This window comes from Lactuca sativa, chromosome 3, assembly GCF_002870075.4.
Source record: "Lactuca sativa cultivar Salinas chromosome 3, Lsat_Salinas_v11, whole genome shotgun sequence".
In the NCBI taxonomy this organism is placed as follows: Eukaryota; Viridiplantae; Streptophyta; class Magnoliopsida; order Asterales; family Asteraceae; genus Lactuca; species Lactuca sativa.
In genome coordinates this window covers 94,575,666-94,594,007 of record NC_056625.2, presented here as the reverse complement: position 1 = coordinate 94,594,007, position 18,342 = coordinate 94,575,666, and the positions used below count along the sequence as shown (strand labels likewise).

Sequence of the window (18,342 nt, the reverse complement as noted above, 5' to 3'; positions counted from 1 at the left end):
TTCAATATAACAAAATTTGTTCATTTACGTCCACATAACATCAATTTGCTATCAATAATACATAATTACTCCATTGAAATATACTTCAATGATGCAATGAGAAACCTCAAAAAAGTTTATTAGCCACTTAAAAAAATAAATGACTTTAGAAACAAATTGAATACCATTAATTGTCATTTTATAACATTAACCCTATAACAAAGCTTGAAATAAAAAATATATATATTGTTTAAAACTTCTATAACTCTTAATCCAAAAGCTATTTCAATTTGTGTACCCAAATTTCATTTTGCGTCAATTCATTCCATTAAACCAAATCCCACCTCCTAAATCAGTAAATTCCAAATTCTAACAATACAACCATTTTCACCAAACAGGTTAAAAAAAAAGTCCAAAAGAATTACTCCCACCATATACTGTACACTTTTCTGTATTCCCCTATAAACACCACTAAAACATTTTTCTTTAAAAAAAACGCCACGTGTCACGTACCCATTGGTCTACCAGCATTAATGTAAACACAAATATGAAGAAAGTAATCAGGATTCATCAAATTGTTAACCACCCAAGAAAACGGTATTTCCATTTTTGGCTCAATCCCTTGAATCCTAACAAGTTTTATCACCCCATCTTTGCCTTCTTCTTCATCAGCAGGGTGAAAAAATTCTGGTAGAATTGATTTTACTGCATCATATAAAGTGAAATACTTTCCTGCATTCACATAATAAAATATCATTCTTCAGTCAGTTTGTAAAAAAGTCAAAAAGTCAAAATTGAGACTTTAGTGTATACTGTATATATATACCTTCTTTGTTAATCTCAACAGGTCGATTTATATAGGAGATTTGATCCCATGTTTCAAAAGGTGGAACTGTTTCTAAATTCTCAAAATCTTGATTTGTATTACAGAGATACAAACGAACAGGGATTCTACCTGATATAAGAAAAGAAAAAAAAAATGAAAGTAGATTTTTGAGTAAATTACACGAATGGTTCCTATGATTTGGGGTAATTTGCATGTTTGGTCCCTAACTTATTTTTTTTTAACTCGGAAGGTCACTACTGTTTGTTTTTGTTGCGCGTTTGGTCACTGTCCTACCTAAAATGACTATTTTGCCCTTGATTTTTTAATTTATTTAAATAAAAATCAAGGGCAAAATCGTCTTTTTAGGTAAGACAGGGACCAAGTGCGCAATAAAAACAAACTATAGGGACCTTCCGAGTTCAAAAAATAAGTTAGGGATCAAACATGCAAATTACCCCAAACCATAGGGACCATTAGTGTAATTTATTAAAAAATCAAGGGCAAAATCGTCATTTTAGGTAAGACAGGGACCAAACGCGCAATAAAAACAAACTGTAGGGACCTTTCGAGTTAAAAAAAATAAATTAGGGACCAAACATGCAAATTACCCCAAACGATAGGGACCATTTGTGTAATTTACTCTAGATTTTTGTAATAAAAATAAATGAAAGTATGATGATATAAAAAAAACTTACTTGTTTTGAGTGTTGTAGTTGCTTCTGTTTCATTAACAGTGTGTGGAGCTTTCAAAGAGGGATTTACTTTTTCAGAAAAATCATCTTCAATTATTCCAAGTTTAAGTTTAGATGAAATGCGATTGTAGGTGTCCAGTTTACCTGGAAAGAAGCCAGGGGTAAATTCGGAAAGTTTCACTTTTTTAAAAAGTTAAAAGTTTTAAAAAATTTAATAGCATACCATTCATGACAGAGCGCCATAATTCAACCTGATCAGGTTGTGACATGTTCATGACATTTTTACTGCTTCCATGAATTATATATGCAGCCTGAAAAATAAAAAATATATAAAATCATAAATGATAAATCTATGCTATTTATTATTTAATGTTGTTATCATTTAAAAAAAAATTATATTTGAACCTCTTTTAATGAATTGATATAGCTCCATTTTACACTATCTTCCCCATCACAGGGGATCAAGATGTTTCCTGGGTATCCTCTAAAATGTACCTGAAAATGTTGGAATTTTATAAAAAATATAAAGTTAACCAAATTTTGTAAATATTAATTTATAAAAATGTAAATTTGAGATATATACTGTCAAATTCCAAGGTCTTTCAGGTTCAGCACAAAGAAGATCAAAAAGAACCCCTGTTGGTATATACCTGAAAAAAAAATACAATATAATATTTTATGATCAATTTATGACACCAATACATATCAATAAATGAAATGTTGGAATTATAGGAAGTTTAATTTGAATATTAAAAGTTTAATAAGGTGACACCAATACAGATCAATAACCTGGTTACTTTTTCTACTTGCTTTCAAGCATAGTAGCAGAGTTCATCATGGTATAAGTTGTTGAGATTTGGGAAAGAGGAGAAAGAAGATTCATATGAAGAAGATAAAAACATGATTATATTTACACCTCAATATCACAAAGAGAAAATGCTCAAATAGTATACCATTTAAGGGGTAATCCTTTGTACTCAAACCAGATAGTGTCTACTCCAGGAGGAAGAGCACCACTGAAGAATGGCTTGAGTTGTGAAGATAACAAAGGTAGATACCCTATTCGTGGAGCTAGGATCTGAACTTACAGAAACATAACAAGTTCTTGTTAGATCTTCAATAAATGGTAACAATAAGTCAATAACACCCTTGTAATTGTAAAATCCAATTCACAGAAAAGAAGATAGAGTGTAAAAGATGAAAGAGAATCTACATTACTCTCAAAATCACATCAAAACATCATGATTGATCAAATCATCATCCAATATCTGTGATACAAAGCCCTAAACATATACTAAATTGCACTCAATATCGATTTAAATGTGGCCCTCAAAGTAACTCTAAAAGTAGATCTATACTCAGGTTCCTAAGAACCAAACATATTTATTCTCAAAAGCAATATTGTTATAGATTGTGTTGCAAATTTCACACCGAATAGTACAGAACTCGGAAATATTCTCTTAATCAGATTTGAACTTCGATTCGAGAATCGAGAGTGTAGCTTCCTTTTTCAGGGAGGAACAAATCTTAAACAGCCAATTCGATGACAACACTACACCGCTAAATTAGAACAAAATTCATTCGATTTGATACACATACAATAGATGAAATGCAAATATATAAATCACTTCGAACAACTACTTAAGAAATAGATTAATAGTGTGTAGAGAGTACCAGAGCAGGCGGCGGCGGCGGTAGAGTAGTGACTTCGGAGTCGTGAAGATGAACTTGCAGCGGGATAGCTCCGTCCCAGACGTATCGTTGAGCTTCTTTTTCTCCTCCTTGCATCTCAGTTATCTCTTCCCTTGTTTCGTCGGCGATCACAAATCAATTCCGTCAAGTTTTGGTTATAATCAATCAGGGGTGCAAAGCGTAATATTATCTTTAATATGTACGATTCGAACCTTCCACTTTTGACAAAGTTACAATCCTCACTTTAAATATGAAAATTAATATGAAAAGCCCTTACAATATGCTCCAAGGGGTAGACTAGCAAAAATTACTAGATCAAGTAGAGGTCCATAAGGGCCGGTCCATAAGTGGTCTAAAAAACTTCGCCCGGTCAAAGTTTGGTCAACGTTGATATAAGAAAAGTTCGGTCTAGTTCGGGAATTAAAAGTCTTCCTATTTAAGATTATTGGTTTTGTCTATATTTGCATTCAAAAATATGTGGTATGGTTGGTTAGTGTTGTATGAGCGTGGTTTAAAGAATTTGGTCAAAGTAGGAGATCGAGTGTTATTAATGCTCTCATCTTAGAAAGGTGTGCTCTCTTTTGGAATGATGTAGAAACTAAATCCTCAATATATAACATTAGAAAAAAAGTGGTTATAAAATTATGGATACTCCTTATCTATTTTCTTTAGGGAATTAGCTAAAGTCTCACATGATGCTATAGGATACTATCTGGCTATAAAATGGTTATAAAATCATGGCTACTATGTTTAGGACTGTTCACTATTTGGATAAAACCGAATTGTCCAATTGGACAATTTGGATCGGACTATTTGGTTTGGATATTCGGATTTTTGGATTGGTTTTTAGCAAAACCGAATTATTATTTTGGATTTCGGATTGGTTTTGGTTTGTAAAATAAAAACCAAATAGTCCAAAAAAACCGATTGCAATTTATAATTATTTTGTTCTATTTAATATATATCTTTAATAATTTATAAATTTACTAAATTATTCTTTTAGTATATTAAAATTTTTCATCTACTATAATACTTTAATATGTACTTCTTATCAAAAAAAAATTGTCTATAAAGTAGTAAATTATAATATATTTTTCTTGATAGTTATTTATAAGTTTTAATTCACAACTAATTAAACAATATTTTTTAGTTTATATTATAAAATAAGTTAATACTAAAGTTATATATTTGTTGAAATGTCTTAATTCTTGAAAACCGAATTGTAAAAAACCGATCCAACCGAATTATAATTTGGTTGGATCGGATCGGATTTGAATTTAGTTTGGACTATTTGGATCTACGTTTTGAAAACCGAAATTAATTTTGATTCACTTGATCGGATCGGATTAAACCGATCCATCCAAACGAACACCCCTAACTATGTTGGACAACAAGATAAAAATTGAGAAATTATCGGCTTGTCAAAGTGAAGAAAGTAATTGTGGATGATGTTGATAGAGTTAACAATGCTCACACTGCTACAGATGTTTTGAATCGAGCCATGCAAGATTATATATTCAGCTAATGTACGTTGAAATATATCTTACTTGTGTGAATAAAAAAATCAAAATATTACTTATTATTTTGTCATCGTCAAATAGGGAGTTTGTTGGTCCCAAAAAATACAATAGATTTAATGATGGCACTTAGTAGTAATGTAACATCCAGTTTCGTGATGCTTATGATCTTAGGATAGCGGACCATAATTTGATCGAATAAAGGTCTTGGGCTTCAAGGGAATAGATTTTAGACCTTCTTGGATGTTGATAATGTTAGTTAAGTGATTTAAGCCCTTGAATTGTGATTTGGAGCCAAATGGTAGAATGGGAAAAAGTGACATGTAGACTTCTTGCATAAATTAATGAAATTAGTTTGGTATGCTTTAAGTCAAAAGTAATTAGATAAAATTGCAGGGTTTGTCAGTACATTCTCTTGCATATAAAGATCACTGAGAATGAGGTGGAAACGAAGAAGTTATGATTGTTTGAAGTTGAAGCTGAAAACTGAAAAATCATGAACTTATCTGAGAAGCGCGGAGCGCCCTTTAATGAACGTGTGGTGACCCCGGCCTAGTGGGTTGCACACTTTTTAGGGTTTTGGGGTATTTAAAGGTCATTAATCCCAAGGTTTCGTCATTTTCAGCCTTCGCTTCCTCTAGAACACCTCTAATGAAACCCTAGCCTCCATTGAAGTGTTCAGAGCTCATTAACTCCCCTAAATCCCTTTTGGTACTCTCTTAATGACCATTTGGTGCTCTTTTTTTGGTGGTATTGTGCTCTAGAAGGAAGAATAACAAGAAAGATTGGTCTTTGAAGCTATGCATTTGAAGTATTCAACCTTTATTAACCTTCTAGGACTTGGTAAGCCTTATAGATCCAAGATTTATTGCAATTCATCTATAGATCTAAGTGTTTGTTGGGTTTTTGGTCCACTTTAGCAAGTTTTGGTCCCTTTGTGGCTTATTGCATTGAGTTGGAAGAACTTTTGAGATTTTGGTTGATGTGTAGGATGTTATTTGGTCATTTGGTGGAGTAGAGTGTATGTAAAAGCTTTCTTTACTCCATGCAGCGACGGAGCTAGATGGGGCATTGGGGGTACTACAGTACCCCCAAAAAATTGTTATATATATATATATATATATATATATATATGGTGAGGTTCAATAGTGAATCATAATTAACCAAGAAACCAATCGTGAACATCGGAAATCATAATGATCAACGGCCAAGAAAATAAATGTACATTTTTATATTGGACGCACACACACCGGATTATACCAAAAAATTCACCCTTTACTAAAAAACCCACCACTTTTTTTTCGTTTAAAAATTTTTTTAGGCCATTCTTTTATCAAAAAAAAAAAAAAAAAAAAAAAAAAAAAAAAAAAAAGAATATACCGTTGTTCACGATTTTTCGTCCTCTTTCCATAGAGATTCATGATAATATATAAAAAGCGAACTTTTTTTTCGAAAAAAACTCACTTCATTTTCTTTAATGAAAAAAGTTAAGGTCTATTTTTTATAGAAAAAAATTAATAAATATATCAAAATTCATATTTTTTGTACTTTTTAAACATAGATTCATATTCATATTAAAAAAAAAAAAAAAAAAAAAAAAAAAAAGATATTTCAGTTTAGATTCACATTGTGAACTTGTTCAGATTCATATTGTAAACATGTTTAGATTCACAGTGTGTATAATAATAAATCAGATTCACAGTGTGAATCTGAACTGATCGAGGTTTTTTTTTGTGAACCTTCTCAGAATCTGAACTGTTCGAGAATTTTCATATTGTGAATGTTAAAAAATGAAATATTTACAGTTTAGATTCACAGTGTGAATCTATATTATTCGAGGTTTTTTTTTTTAAATCGGTGTTGATGTTTATTAATAGAGTACAAAAAATTATATTTTTGGTATAATTAGTTTTTTTTATAAAAAAAAAAAAAAGCTTAAATATTGAAAAAAATAAGAAAATTAAGTGGGTTTTTTCGAAAAAAAGTTCGTTTTTTATATATCATCATCGATCTCTATGGAAAGAGGACGAAAAATCGTGAACAACGGTATATTCAGATTTTTTTTTTCGATAAAAAACTTGACCTAAAAAAAATTTAAATGAAAAAAAGAAAGTGGGTTTTGTTATAATCCGGTACATGTGCGTCCATTATAAAAATTTACAACTCTTTCTTTTGCCGTTGATCGCTTTAAATTCTGACGGTTTGGATTGGCTCCTTGGTTCCTTGAATAATAATGGTTCTGTATTGAACTTATATATATATATATATATATATATATATATATATATATATATATATATATATATATAATATTGTTTGTAAACATTTTTCTTGTTATTATACCCCTTCCTAAAGAGATTATAACATGTTTTTTAATGCCCGATATTAGATAACTACATATATAATATATGTTGACAAAGTACCCCCATATCAAAATTCATGGTTCCGCCACTGACTCCATACATAAAGAAATATGATTTTTTGGTCATTTCTCAACTTAGGATTTTAGATCTTGGAAGTTTGTGGCCTTATAATGGATAAAGTTTGAAACTTTATCCATTTAGACATCATGTTAATTCAGATCTAAAAGTGGAAGACTTTGACTTATTATATTAAGTCAAGAAAGATGCATTCTTGGACTTTATGAGACTTAAAGTTTAAATCTTGCTTGATTGGAGTGTCTTAATGGATAAAGTTGGAAACTTTATCCATTAGGACATTGTTAAGGATCAAGTATGGGAATTTAAGGATTTACTTTATGGATTAAGTCATTTTGCCATTTGGATTAAGCGAGGGCACGACACGGTTTTAGGGTTTTATGGTGTGCGCTTTGTTTTGGCCAAGGAGCTCGACTTTTTTGTCTTCTTGTAGGCGCAGGGTGCCTAAATAAGGGCGTGGAGTACCTGTTGACCAGAATGTTTACTTTTTTACTTTGACCATTGACTTTTTGACCAGTTTAACAATTGGTCCAACTTGGGTAAAATTGAGTATTTGGCTAAGAACTGGTCTCGGTTTGATATTAGGTGGCTCGTGTTAGCTATTTTGTTGTTGAGATTGTTGTTGAGCTTTTGTTGTTTAGCTCATGTGAGTTTTCTCACTATAATTTATATTGCAGTATGTATCCTCTTTGGATAGGATGTGTTTATCATGAGATATTTTGTTTGGCAGGTAGACTTGTTAATTAGTTGCATGTGTGTGGGATTGTCAGTGTATCTATGTGGCATGTCGACATATTATGTGTTGAGTTGAGGGCGGTCCAACTATGTGTTGTAGGCCAAGATACTCGGGGTAGGGGCCGTCCCTCCCTCCCTGTGCAAACCTTGAGATAACTCCGGATCATGGAATAGGAGAGACAATCCATAATCTCCGATCTATTGAATTGCTATTACTTTTGTGTTTTATCCATAAAAATGTGTTTGCCTTTACTTCACCAATCAAACCAACTATAGTTATGATTTTATTGTTGAAGATTCGATAATTTCTAGCTTTCCACAAGAGCCATCAGGTAGCTAAGAAAATAACATGGATACATTTCTCAACTTTTGACTGTTTATTATAATTCTTGCGATCGATAAGCAACTATTCAACAGTTGTTACTGTTACAGTTTCTACACCACACCACGAGGTCACACGGTTCCATATTTGTTGGGCAAAAGAACAAGTGATAAGTAAATGATGTGTAGTTTCTTCGGAAACACCACATAATACACACCGATATGAAGAAACTAAGGGTGCCTTAGTTGGAATTTTATTCAACGCGTATAGCCATCCAGATGATATATTTTTTACTCAATTAATTTATGCAAAGAACTAACCTTGAAAGCACATGAATCATCTCCAAACCATTTCCATTAGTCATTATGATCTGAAAGATTAATTTGACTTATCTCTTTCATGCAATTGTGTATTTGTATAAGTTCATCAACTTTACTGGGCTCTCATTTCCAAAACCAACACCAAGAGATATTTACACTAATAATTTCATATCTTTTTTTCCAAGGAACATAATTTCTCAGGTTCTAGATCAAATAACAGTGGATATTTATCACAAAAAGGCTTTGTACCAACCAATTGCTCACGCCAAAAACATAGCTTATCATCCCGACCCAAAACACATTTAAACATGCGTGCTAAATCAATATCTAAATCCATGAATTCAGAAACAGATTTAACAAGTTGTTTCTAGGAGCCAACAATCTCTAATTTTAATGGAAAAAATTTACATTTGTGGTTACTTTGATGAATAGCTAGTATTATTTTTTTCCCACAAAGATGATGGATTTGATTTTAGTCTCCACAACTACTTTCGCAATCAGCGAAAGATTTGTGACTCTCAGACTGACGAATCCAAGGCCACCGTAAGACTTGGGGATAAGACCTTATCCCAAGAAACCCAACAAATTTTGGAATTTTAATCGGTTCCTCCCCATAAAAATCTCCTCCTAATTCTTTCTAGCAAGTAAATGACTCCCAATGATGCTTTGAATATGGAGAAGTAGTAATTCAAAAAACTACCAAGGATAGAATTTATAAAGGTGATTCTCCAGCCAAATGATAGTGTTTTTGCCTTCCAACAGTGATAATCTACTTTGGAATTTATCTACCACCGGTTTTCAATTCTTGTGAAGAGACATATTAGCTCCCACCAGGGACCCCAAGGTAGGAAAAAGGGAAAGCAGTTGATTGACAGTTAAGCATTAGAGCCATTTAATCCACTCGAGTAGACTCCACATCAATACCAAAAACCCTACTTTTTGAGAAATTAACTTTTAACCTCGATGCTAAGTTGAAGCATCTAAGAATTCTCGCTAAGTTTTGACAATTTAAAGTGCTCTAATCCCATACAAATAGCACATCTTCTGCATAAAAGAGATGTGAAACAACCGAACCATTGTTAGGGGATTGATTCCCATGAAAAACACCAACATCGCAAGTCTTCGTCATGACTGCATAACTCATTATAAATAGGAAATGAGATAAAGGGTCTCCTTGCATAACTCATTTACTAACAGAAAAATGCATTTGTAATTGTTCCATTTACAAGGAAGGAAGTTCTAGATGATGAGGGACACCTCGAATCCAGGTTCACTAAAAACGTGGAAAGATCATTTAATCCATAATAGAATCAATAAAGTCCCAACTCAAAGCACTGAAAGCTTTTTCAAAGTTGACTTTGAAAAGTAAAGCTTCCTTTTTCGATTTTTTCAGCCAAGCCAGTAGTTTGTTAATAATAAGCGGCCCATCAATAATGTTTCTACCGACATTGAAAGTCGATTGAACATCTCCATTCTCCAATCACCGAACCAGTAATTGAGTCAATTTGCAAGAACCTTTGAAATTACTTTACAAATGCATCACTAACGTTTCTATCGGCAATAGGTACAAAGCGGAACGAATACTAAAACAGAAAAATGAATATAAAATATAAACAAATAAAAAAAACTAGATATAGAAAAAGTGTGAGAATTCGGATTGTTTAGTCTATGATCTCGCTTTCGCTTGATTAATAACGTGTGACTATTCACGAACCACTAATATGGTAGTTGAATAGTCATAGATTATTTTCTGGAGTTGTTTGTTAGCAATAAAGGTTGGAACCGAGGCCATAATGACATAAAGTTTATTCGTCAAATAAAGGCATCTTGTGAACACCTTAAGAATTCGTTTTGTAAGGAGCGTAACAAATAGATGAGGTGTGTTTAGTGAAATATGTGGTCATTTTAAGATAAAAGTTAAAAACATGGTTGTGTCGGCCTGTCGGTATAGTTTACTTCAAGATATTGTCATCTTAGAAATTGTTTGATATGTTTTTTAATGGGTCTGATAAAAGGTTGAATATGACTCGGTCAAATTTAGATTGTTTCATATCATATTTAGAATCCTCTGATTCGGTCATGACTGGTCATGACTCATCTGATACATCTCTTACTCAATCAGACATAGCCACATATTGTTGCATCTAACTAAGTCAGAACTTGATTCAATCGAATCCGACTCAATCAACAACAATCAAAAAATCCCAAAATATAAACAAACACAAAATAAAGTGCATTGATATTATCTAGAAAATCTACAAATCTAAAATTTATACTTTATAAAAGAGGTAACTATTTTTACATAGTTCAGACATAGATTTTATTCTAAATCATATTAATTTGATGTCTAATGCATTAAATACTTTATTATTGTTATTTTAATGCAAACTTTTAGACTTTCAACCATATATATTTTACTAGTTTATAACCCGTGGAAACCACGGTTATAAAATTAATTGAAATTTTATAGTAAAACCTTAAAATTATTAATTAATTATTTTAAACAAATTATTAATTACGATATATTTATATTAGTTTTGTGAAATTATAATCGTTGATTCAAATAAATATATATAATTAATTTTTAATATATATTAGATATTTTTTATTTGTGAATTAATGAAAACAATGATATAAAATTTAAAATTTAAAATGGAGAATAAATATATTGACAAATAACATCACATTAATTAGAAGGTCTATAAATTTAAAATAAAGAACTAATAGATTGACAAGTGACATCATATTAATTAAGAGGTCTAATATAGTTACACATGACAAAATGACTACTCTTTTATTAGTATACAGATTTATCAATTTGAATATGTTATTAAATATAAAACATTATTGTTTTAATGCTAATTTTTTTGAATTTATCAATCTAATACACTTAATTTGTTAATTTAAAGATCTTAAATATAAAACATCGAAATGTTAAAGAAGCTTAACAAATGTCCAAAATACTATTTTTAACATAACTCAAAGAATTTAAATATGTTGTTAGTTAAACCTAAACAAAAATACCAAATTTAATAAAAACAAGGGTATACAAAAGCTATATTTATTAATAATAATTGAAAATTGTACAACATCAATGGAAATTAATCACTAATAATAAATTAATTATCAATAATAATAATAATAAAACAATATAAAATTAAAAATTACATTACCTTCTTGAAAACGACCGCTAGTATTTTATCATGTGTCATCCTATTAAGTCTCCAATTAATGTCATGTCATTTGTCAAACTATTGTTTTTCCATTTTAAACTTTAAATTTTAAAATGTGCACTCTAATTACATTAAATGAATACCATTATAATAAAAAATAAAATAAATTATACAAATTATAAGATAATATAATTTCACGTATTTATTTGAATCAACGATTATAATTTTATATAACTAAAAAAAATCTCTTAATTAATAATTTATTTAAAATAATCAATTAATAATTTTGAATTTTAACTATAAAAATTTAATTAATTTAATAAATATGATTATCGCGGGTTATAAACTAATGATAAAACATAACATTAAATTGATAATTATATTCAATTGTATAAACCAGTGATAAAACATAACACTAAATTGATAATTATATTCAATTGTATTGACATGCAAACCGTGTAACAGATACCATTAAGATTATTATGAGCTTGCAATAAATGTACTTTTTATCATATGACCATTAAAATTATTATGAGCTTGCAATAAATGTATTTCTTACATATGGCCATTAAAATTATTATGAGCTTGCAATAAATGTATTTCCAATAAATGTATTTCTTATCATATATCAACTTAGTATAAAAACTATTATTATATAATTAATAACAATAATATATTTAATTTAACAACATATATCTCCCAATATTCTAAGTATATAATTTGTATTCTTCACAACGCTTTTTATAATAGGTAAAAAATAAAAAAAAATAAAAACAATTACATTGCCATTCACCTCAATTTTTTGCTAACTTTCTTTTCTATGAGACATTGTTGGGTCCATAACACATGCATCATCTATAAAGTTAATTTTTGGCTTGACCTTGTCTCCTATAATCCTATTGCAATAGCCAACATCAAGTTGTGTAGTGATTTAGACCCAAAAAAGAATTCTCATAAACATTTCACATATTTAGGGTAAACAAAAAAAGTATGAATTTGAAATTAAATACATGACCTCAAAAGGTATATTACTATTATCACTCTTCAAGATTCAAATTGTTTGCCTTCAAAACTTTGTCCAAAATCCCAATCTTTTGGGGCAACATTGTAAGAAGTAAGAGTTAACCCATCACTAGTAGTGATTTCAAATGAGAGTGGTTGATTTTTCAGATCAGCATTTAAATGCCAATTTTGCCCCCAGTTTCTGTTCATAGAAAGCCATCCTGTTCTTGAACCCTTAATCTTTACAGCCATTAAATCCCCTGCACCACCAACATTGCTGATAAGAACAGATAAGAAAATCCCATTTCCATTAATGGTGAATCGCATTCCTCCTTCCTTTCTGCATTTGATCCTGTCAAGAAATGGAATGATTAGAGCCAAGAATGGAAATTTGAGTTTTTTGTAAACAGATCTTGTGTTTTTTTAACCCTATTGAGAATCCATTGATTTTGCATTTGAAAAGTACTATCAACTTTTTCCGTTTTTTGTTTTTAAAGCGATCAATTATATGAGCACATGTAAAACAATAATTTTATGAATGTTGTTGATGGCAATTTGCGTAAAAGTCATGATTCAGGTTCAGAATTTCAGCATCTAGTAAGCTGACAGTCTGAAGATAAGCTGTCATGTGGGTCCATGAAGAAATTCATGTGTTGTCTAACTAAATTGATGCAATTTTATGATTTTTCACGCGTCAATGGCGGATGGTGTTTACAAACCCTAAATTTATTGTACTAAATTCAATCGAAATTCGGAACAATGAATACGGAAGGAATCAGGAGCGTTTATATTCAAAAATCAAAATCGAGATACTCAATTTTCGCCCAAGTTGATGATTAAAAAAATACCCTAAAAAATGAATGTATGTGTACCTGCGATACTGAATTGGCATGTTTGAAGCCTTCCAAATCGCAATCTTCTCAAAAATCTCAATCGGAAGAACAAAATGAGGATTCGGAGGGTTACACTTCCCGCCTCCATCCGCCGGAAATCCGTAATTCGGAGCACAAAAATTAGTTGCCGTAACGATAATCGACGTCCCCGGGATGCACCACCGGAGATCCTCCACACACCGGACTTCGTAACACGCGCCGCAGATCTGTCCTTTTTCGAACAAAACGGTGCTCAATCCAGCAGTCGCTTTCCCATATCCGCCCCTCTCCAGATCACCATACCCGCACGCGCCACCGACTGCGTCACGGGGATCAGCTTCCGCGTAATACGTCGCCCTGGCGGATTTCCATTCCGGCAACGATGACGATGACAACGATGGTGAGTCTGATGTTTGGGAGTTGTAATAGTGAGCAGTAACTGTGAGTAAGAAGCTAGAGAATGTTAGTATGAATGATGTCCATGAAAACATCTTCTAGAGAGAGAAAGTTGAGAAGAGAAATGGAGAAGGTGAAGTAAAAGGCAATGGCGAAGTTGAAGCTCTGGTGTGGGCTATCATGGTTCAAAGTGACGGCGAGGGGAGTGGGTGCTTTATGTAGTTCAACTTTGGTTTATTCTCTAAAGGTAGTATTAATGTTAAGTTATTAACAAAAGTAACTATATTTTAAATTAATATTAAAGTAAATAATAAATATATATTAAAAATAAACATATATTAGAATAAATCAAAAGTATTTTTTTATTGTAGTAATAGAGTTATGTTTTTTTGATATCTAGTTCTTTTTAGTTTATAATTTTTGTAGGTCATAAACGTTTTGGTTTTAACTATTTAGAAAACATATAATAGTAACGAAACGAGATATGTTTATGTTCAAACTTATTGTATGATTTATCTTTATTTTAATTCATTTTTTATAAAATAATATTCTTTTTTTGTTTATCAAAATTTCTTATTTATTACTCCCTCCGTCCCAATATTATTGTCCACAGACAAAAAACACACAGATTAAGAAAAACATTAATTACCACTAACTTTATATAATAAAATGACAGTTTTGTCCTTACTTTGCATTTAGTGTTCCATTAAATTCTTAGTTTGTTAAGTAATAATGAGAGGGTATTTTGGTAAAAATGCTATTTATTTTTGGAAGTGGACTATTATTTTGGGACAAACCAAAAAGGAAAGATAGACTATAATTTTGGGACGGAGGGAGTATTTTTTTTTCATTAATAAAAACCAACATATGTACATAACTTATTACATTCATTAAAACCAATTGATATTAGGATACAATGATATTACCTTGTTCATTCTTAATTTCTTATTATATTATTCTTTTTACATTTTTTATACCATTCTTTTTTAACTTTATTCGATTGTAATGTAATTGTAAACCCTAAAATTACAATTATTGAATTATATGTTGCCATTTGGGCCCTTTCCAATCCTTACTCAATAACCTAACAGCCCAGCAAATTAGGATCAATGTGTACAGATCTAGAAGACTAGATCTTTGAATGATTGAATCTTTGAGTCCGTTTCCCATTTGTTTCCAAACTAAAATAAAATAGTAAACGTTTTTAATTACATAAATACAAATATTTATTAATCATATACCTACTCTATCAAATAAAATAAATTGTATTACCATGGTTCAATTTTAATTAACCCCTTCGATATAAATTAATAACAATTTTAATTAACCCCTTCGAATTAAAAAAATTGTATTACCATGGTTCAATTTTCCACAAAAAACACTAAGTTTTCATTTTTTTTTCGAATTTGACACTAAGTTTAATTTTTTATTTCAATTTTGACACTATGTTTTTTTTATTCCAATCGAACATCATTTATCAAATTTTGTTCAATTTTGTCTATTTTTCATTTAAAACCGTATAAATATATTTTTTTATTACATTTTAAACCGTATAAACATATTTTTTTCGTTTAAAAACCACATTTTTATTTAAATACAAGGTGTTTTTTTTCTTACATTCAAAGCATTAGTTATATCATAAGAATCAAACTAACTATAAGCTTCTAATAAGATGTAAAAATTTGATGGGTTGCAAACTTGATATCCAAATTTTGATCAACTACACACCTATAAACCTTCAAACACATTTTAAAGTTGCATATTAATATAAAGGGGGTGTTTGGGATATCTTTTTGAGAGGGAAAAGAACTTTTGGGAAAAGATAACATACAAAAGATGTTTGGGAAAAGTTTCTTGAAAGCTCCTTTTGGATTTTTTAAAGAGGGAAAACTGACTTTTTGGAAAAGTCAGGGAAACATGACTTTTTGGAACTTTTCCCAAAAGTTCTTTTACCCTTTGAAAAGATACCCCAAACACCCCCCAAAATACAATTTTTATATAGCTAATACATATTTATACATAAAAATATGGTTTGAGTGTAAAAAAAATGTATTTATACAAAACTATGGTTTTTAAATGAAAAAAAAAAAACATATTTATACGGTTTAAATGTATTAAAAAAATATTTATACGGTTTCAAATAGAAAATTGTCAACATTGAACAAAATTGGAAAAAATGATGTTCGATTTGGAACAAAAAAACATAGTGTCAAAGTTGAAAGAAAAAATTAAACGTAGTGACAAAATCGAAAAAAAAATGAAAACTTAGTGTTTTTTGTGAGAAAAAAATTCAATTTTGACACGTCAGCATATCATGTCAGCATGCCACGTCATCAAAACTGACACGTCAGCATGCAACATGGTTAACCGGTCAAGTGGTCAGAATTGTAACAAATTGGAAAACACAGTGTCAAAATTGACACAAAAAAAACACAGTGTCAAAATCGAATTTCTGTGTAAAAAGAGTGGTTTTTGTGTCATTTACCCTTCCTCTTATACTCTCAAACTTATCATTTTTTGTTTAATTAATTAAACTATAATTAAATTTATACATATGATGTAAAAATAATATTATAAGCAAGGTTTTTAAAATTGGATATAAACCCTACAAAACTTTTTCTGGGTTTTTATTGTTAAATGATACATTGGAGATAAATTTTATATATTTTTAATTATTTATTATTATATGAATGGCTAACTAACTAATGGGTGAATATATATGTTTTATATTGTAAACTTTGTTTTTGTTAGTATTTTATGATCATAATTGTGTAAAATGTAAAATGATAACATATTGGATCTCGATTTTAATAACCTGAGTATAGCTAGTTTCACAGCATAATCATCTTTACTTTTATCTGTTGTTTAATCCGTTTTAACAAACTTCTTGCTAGTATTTCAATTTAATCTTGTCATTCTAAAAGATATTTAAATACGAAACTAAGAAACTATATAAAACAGTCTATGATGTAAATATTTTTTAACTATATTTTTAAATGTTAAACTAATAGATCTCAGGCTCCCTTCCACTGTTTTGATATTCCTTTATAAAACTTTTAAGTAACTTTTAGGTTTGAGGAATGTTAACATGTGGTAATATGTGTTAAAACATTGTTACGTCATATTTTTATGGATACCTAAACATAATATGTTGATATGGAGTGGTGATGTGTTTATAAGGTAAACATTTTTTTCTTAAATCAATTAAATTTTTATTTAATTATATAAATAAATTAAACTATAAAAATGTACAAGTTGCTAAAACTGGAATTACATGCATTTGAAGCTGAAATTAGAGTTGTTCATTATTTGGATAAACCGAATTGTCTAATTGCATATTTTGGATTGGACTATTTGGTTCGGATATTTGAATTTTTTGATTGATTTTCAACCAAACCGAATTATTATTTGGATTTTGGATTGATTTTGGTTTATAAAATAAAAATCAAAAAGTCCAAAAAAATGAATAATAATTTATTATTTATTTAATTTTAATATATATCTATACTTATTTATAAAATTACCTTTTAAAATTGCTTCAAAAAATTTCACCTAACAAAAAACATCAATATGCAACTTCTCTAAAAACAATATCTATAAAATATTAAATTGTACTATATATCTTTTAGTAGTTAAACCCTAACTAAATAATTTGTTTTTATTTATTCTATAAATTTGACTAATATTTTAATTATATGTGGTTTTAAAATGTTACAGTTTTTTGAAAACCGAATTATAAAAACCGGTTCAACTGAATTGTAATTTAGTTGGATCGAATCGGATTTGAATTTAGTTTTGACTATTCGGATCCATTTGTGAAAACCGAAATCAATTTGGATTTATTTGATTTGGTCAGATCGAACCGATCAATTCAAACGAACACCCCTAATTGAAATAGTCAAATTGTCAAATGGAGACCACCTTTCTTACTCTTCTTCTTCTCTTTCATCTCACCAAACGACTAGCTAGTCTAAAAGTTATATGTTTTTCTTTAGAAATTATAATTGTTTATTTACATGTTTTTATTGTTATAACTAAACACATAAATTTTTTATGCTTCCTTACATCATGTAACTTTTATTAAACTGTGGCTCAAAAAATTATAAACTGTATAATAGAATTAAAGATCTTAAACGATACTAAAGCGAATATTAAAAAAATAGATGATCTTTGACAAAAAAATATTTCATATTATTACTTTATATGTTTTATCTACTCAATACTCATTTAGGCCATGAGGTATGGATGTATTCTCACGCGTACGAATCCTATGTGGATCTTAAGTGGAGGTGATGTTCACTAGTGAACACCGTCCCCAATAAGTGCAGTGATGGTGAGGATTGAAGCTGGTCAAAGATTCTCACATCCAGTTAAAAAT

The 18,342-nt window shown here is 29.9% G+C and overlaps 2 protein-coding genes across 2 annotated transcripts; both read right to left on the bottom strand.

Moving 5' to 3' along the window:
* Window positions 1-322: 322 nt before the first annotated feature.
* LOC111921847 (autophagy protein 5) lies at window positions 323-3,349 on the bottom strand. Its single transcript, XM_023917422.3, has 8 exons — window positions 3,172-3,349; window positions 2,451-2,575; window positions 2,081-2,147; window positions 1,903-1,992; window positions 1,721-1,808; window positions 1,501-1,641; window positions 806-934; window positions 323-711 (listed from the first exon to the last, which is right to left on the bottom strand). The coding sequence occupies exons 1-8, from the start codon at window positions 3,283-3,285 to the stop codon at window positions 485-487; spliced, it is 981 nt and encodes a 326-aa protein (XP_023773190.1). The 5' UTR covers window positions 3,286-3,349; the 3' UTR covers window positions 323-484.
* Window positions 3,350-12,624: 9,275 nt separating this feature from the next.
* LOC111921846 (expansin-A13) lies at window positions 12,625-14,182 on the bottom strand. Its single transcript, XM_023917421.3, has 2 exons — window positions 13,569-14,182; window positions 12,625-13,048 (listed from the first exon to the last, which is right to left on the bottom strand). Exons 1-2 carry the CDS (start codon window positions 14,057-14,059, stop codon window positions 12,739-12,741), a joined length of 801 nt encoding a protein of 266 aa, XP_023773189.1. The 5' UTR covers window positions 14,060-14,182; the 3' UTR covers window positions 12,625-12,738.
* Window positions 14,183-18,342: the final 4,160 nt, after the last annotated feature.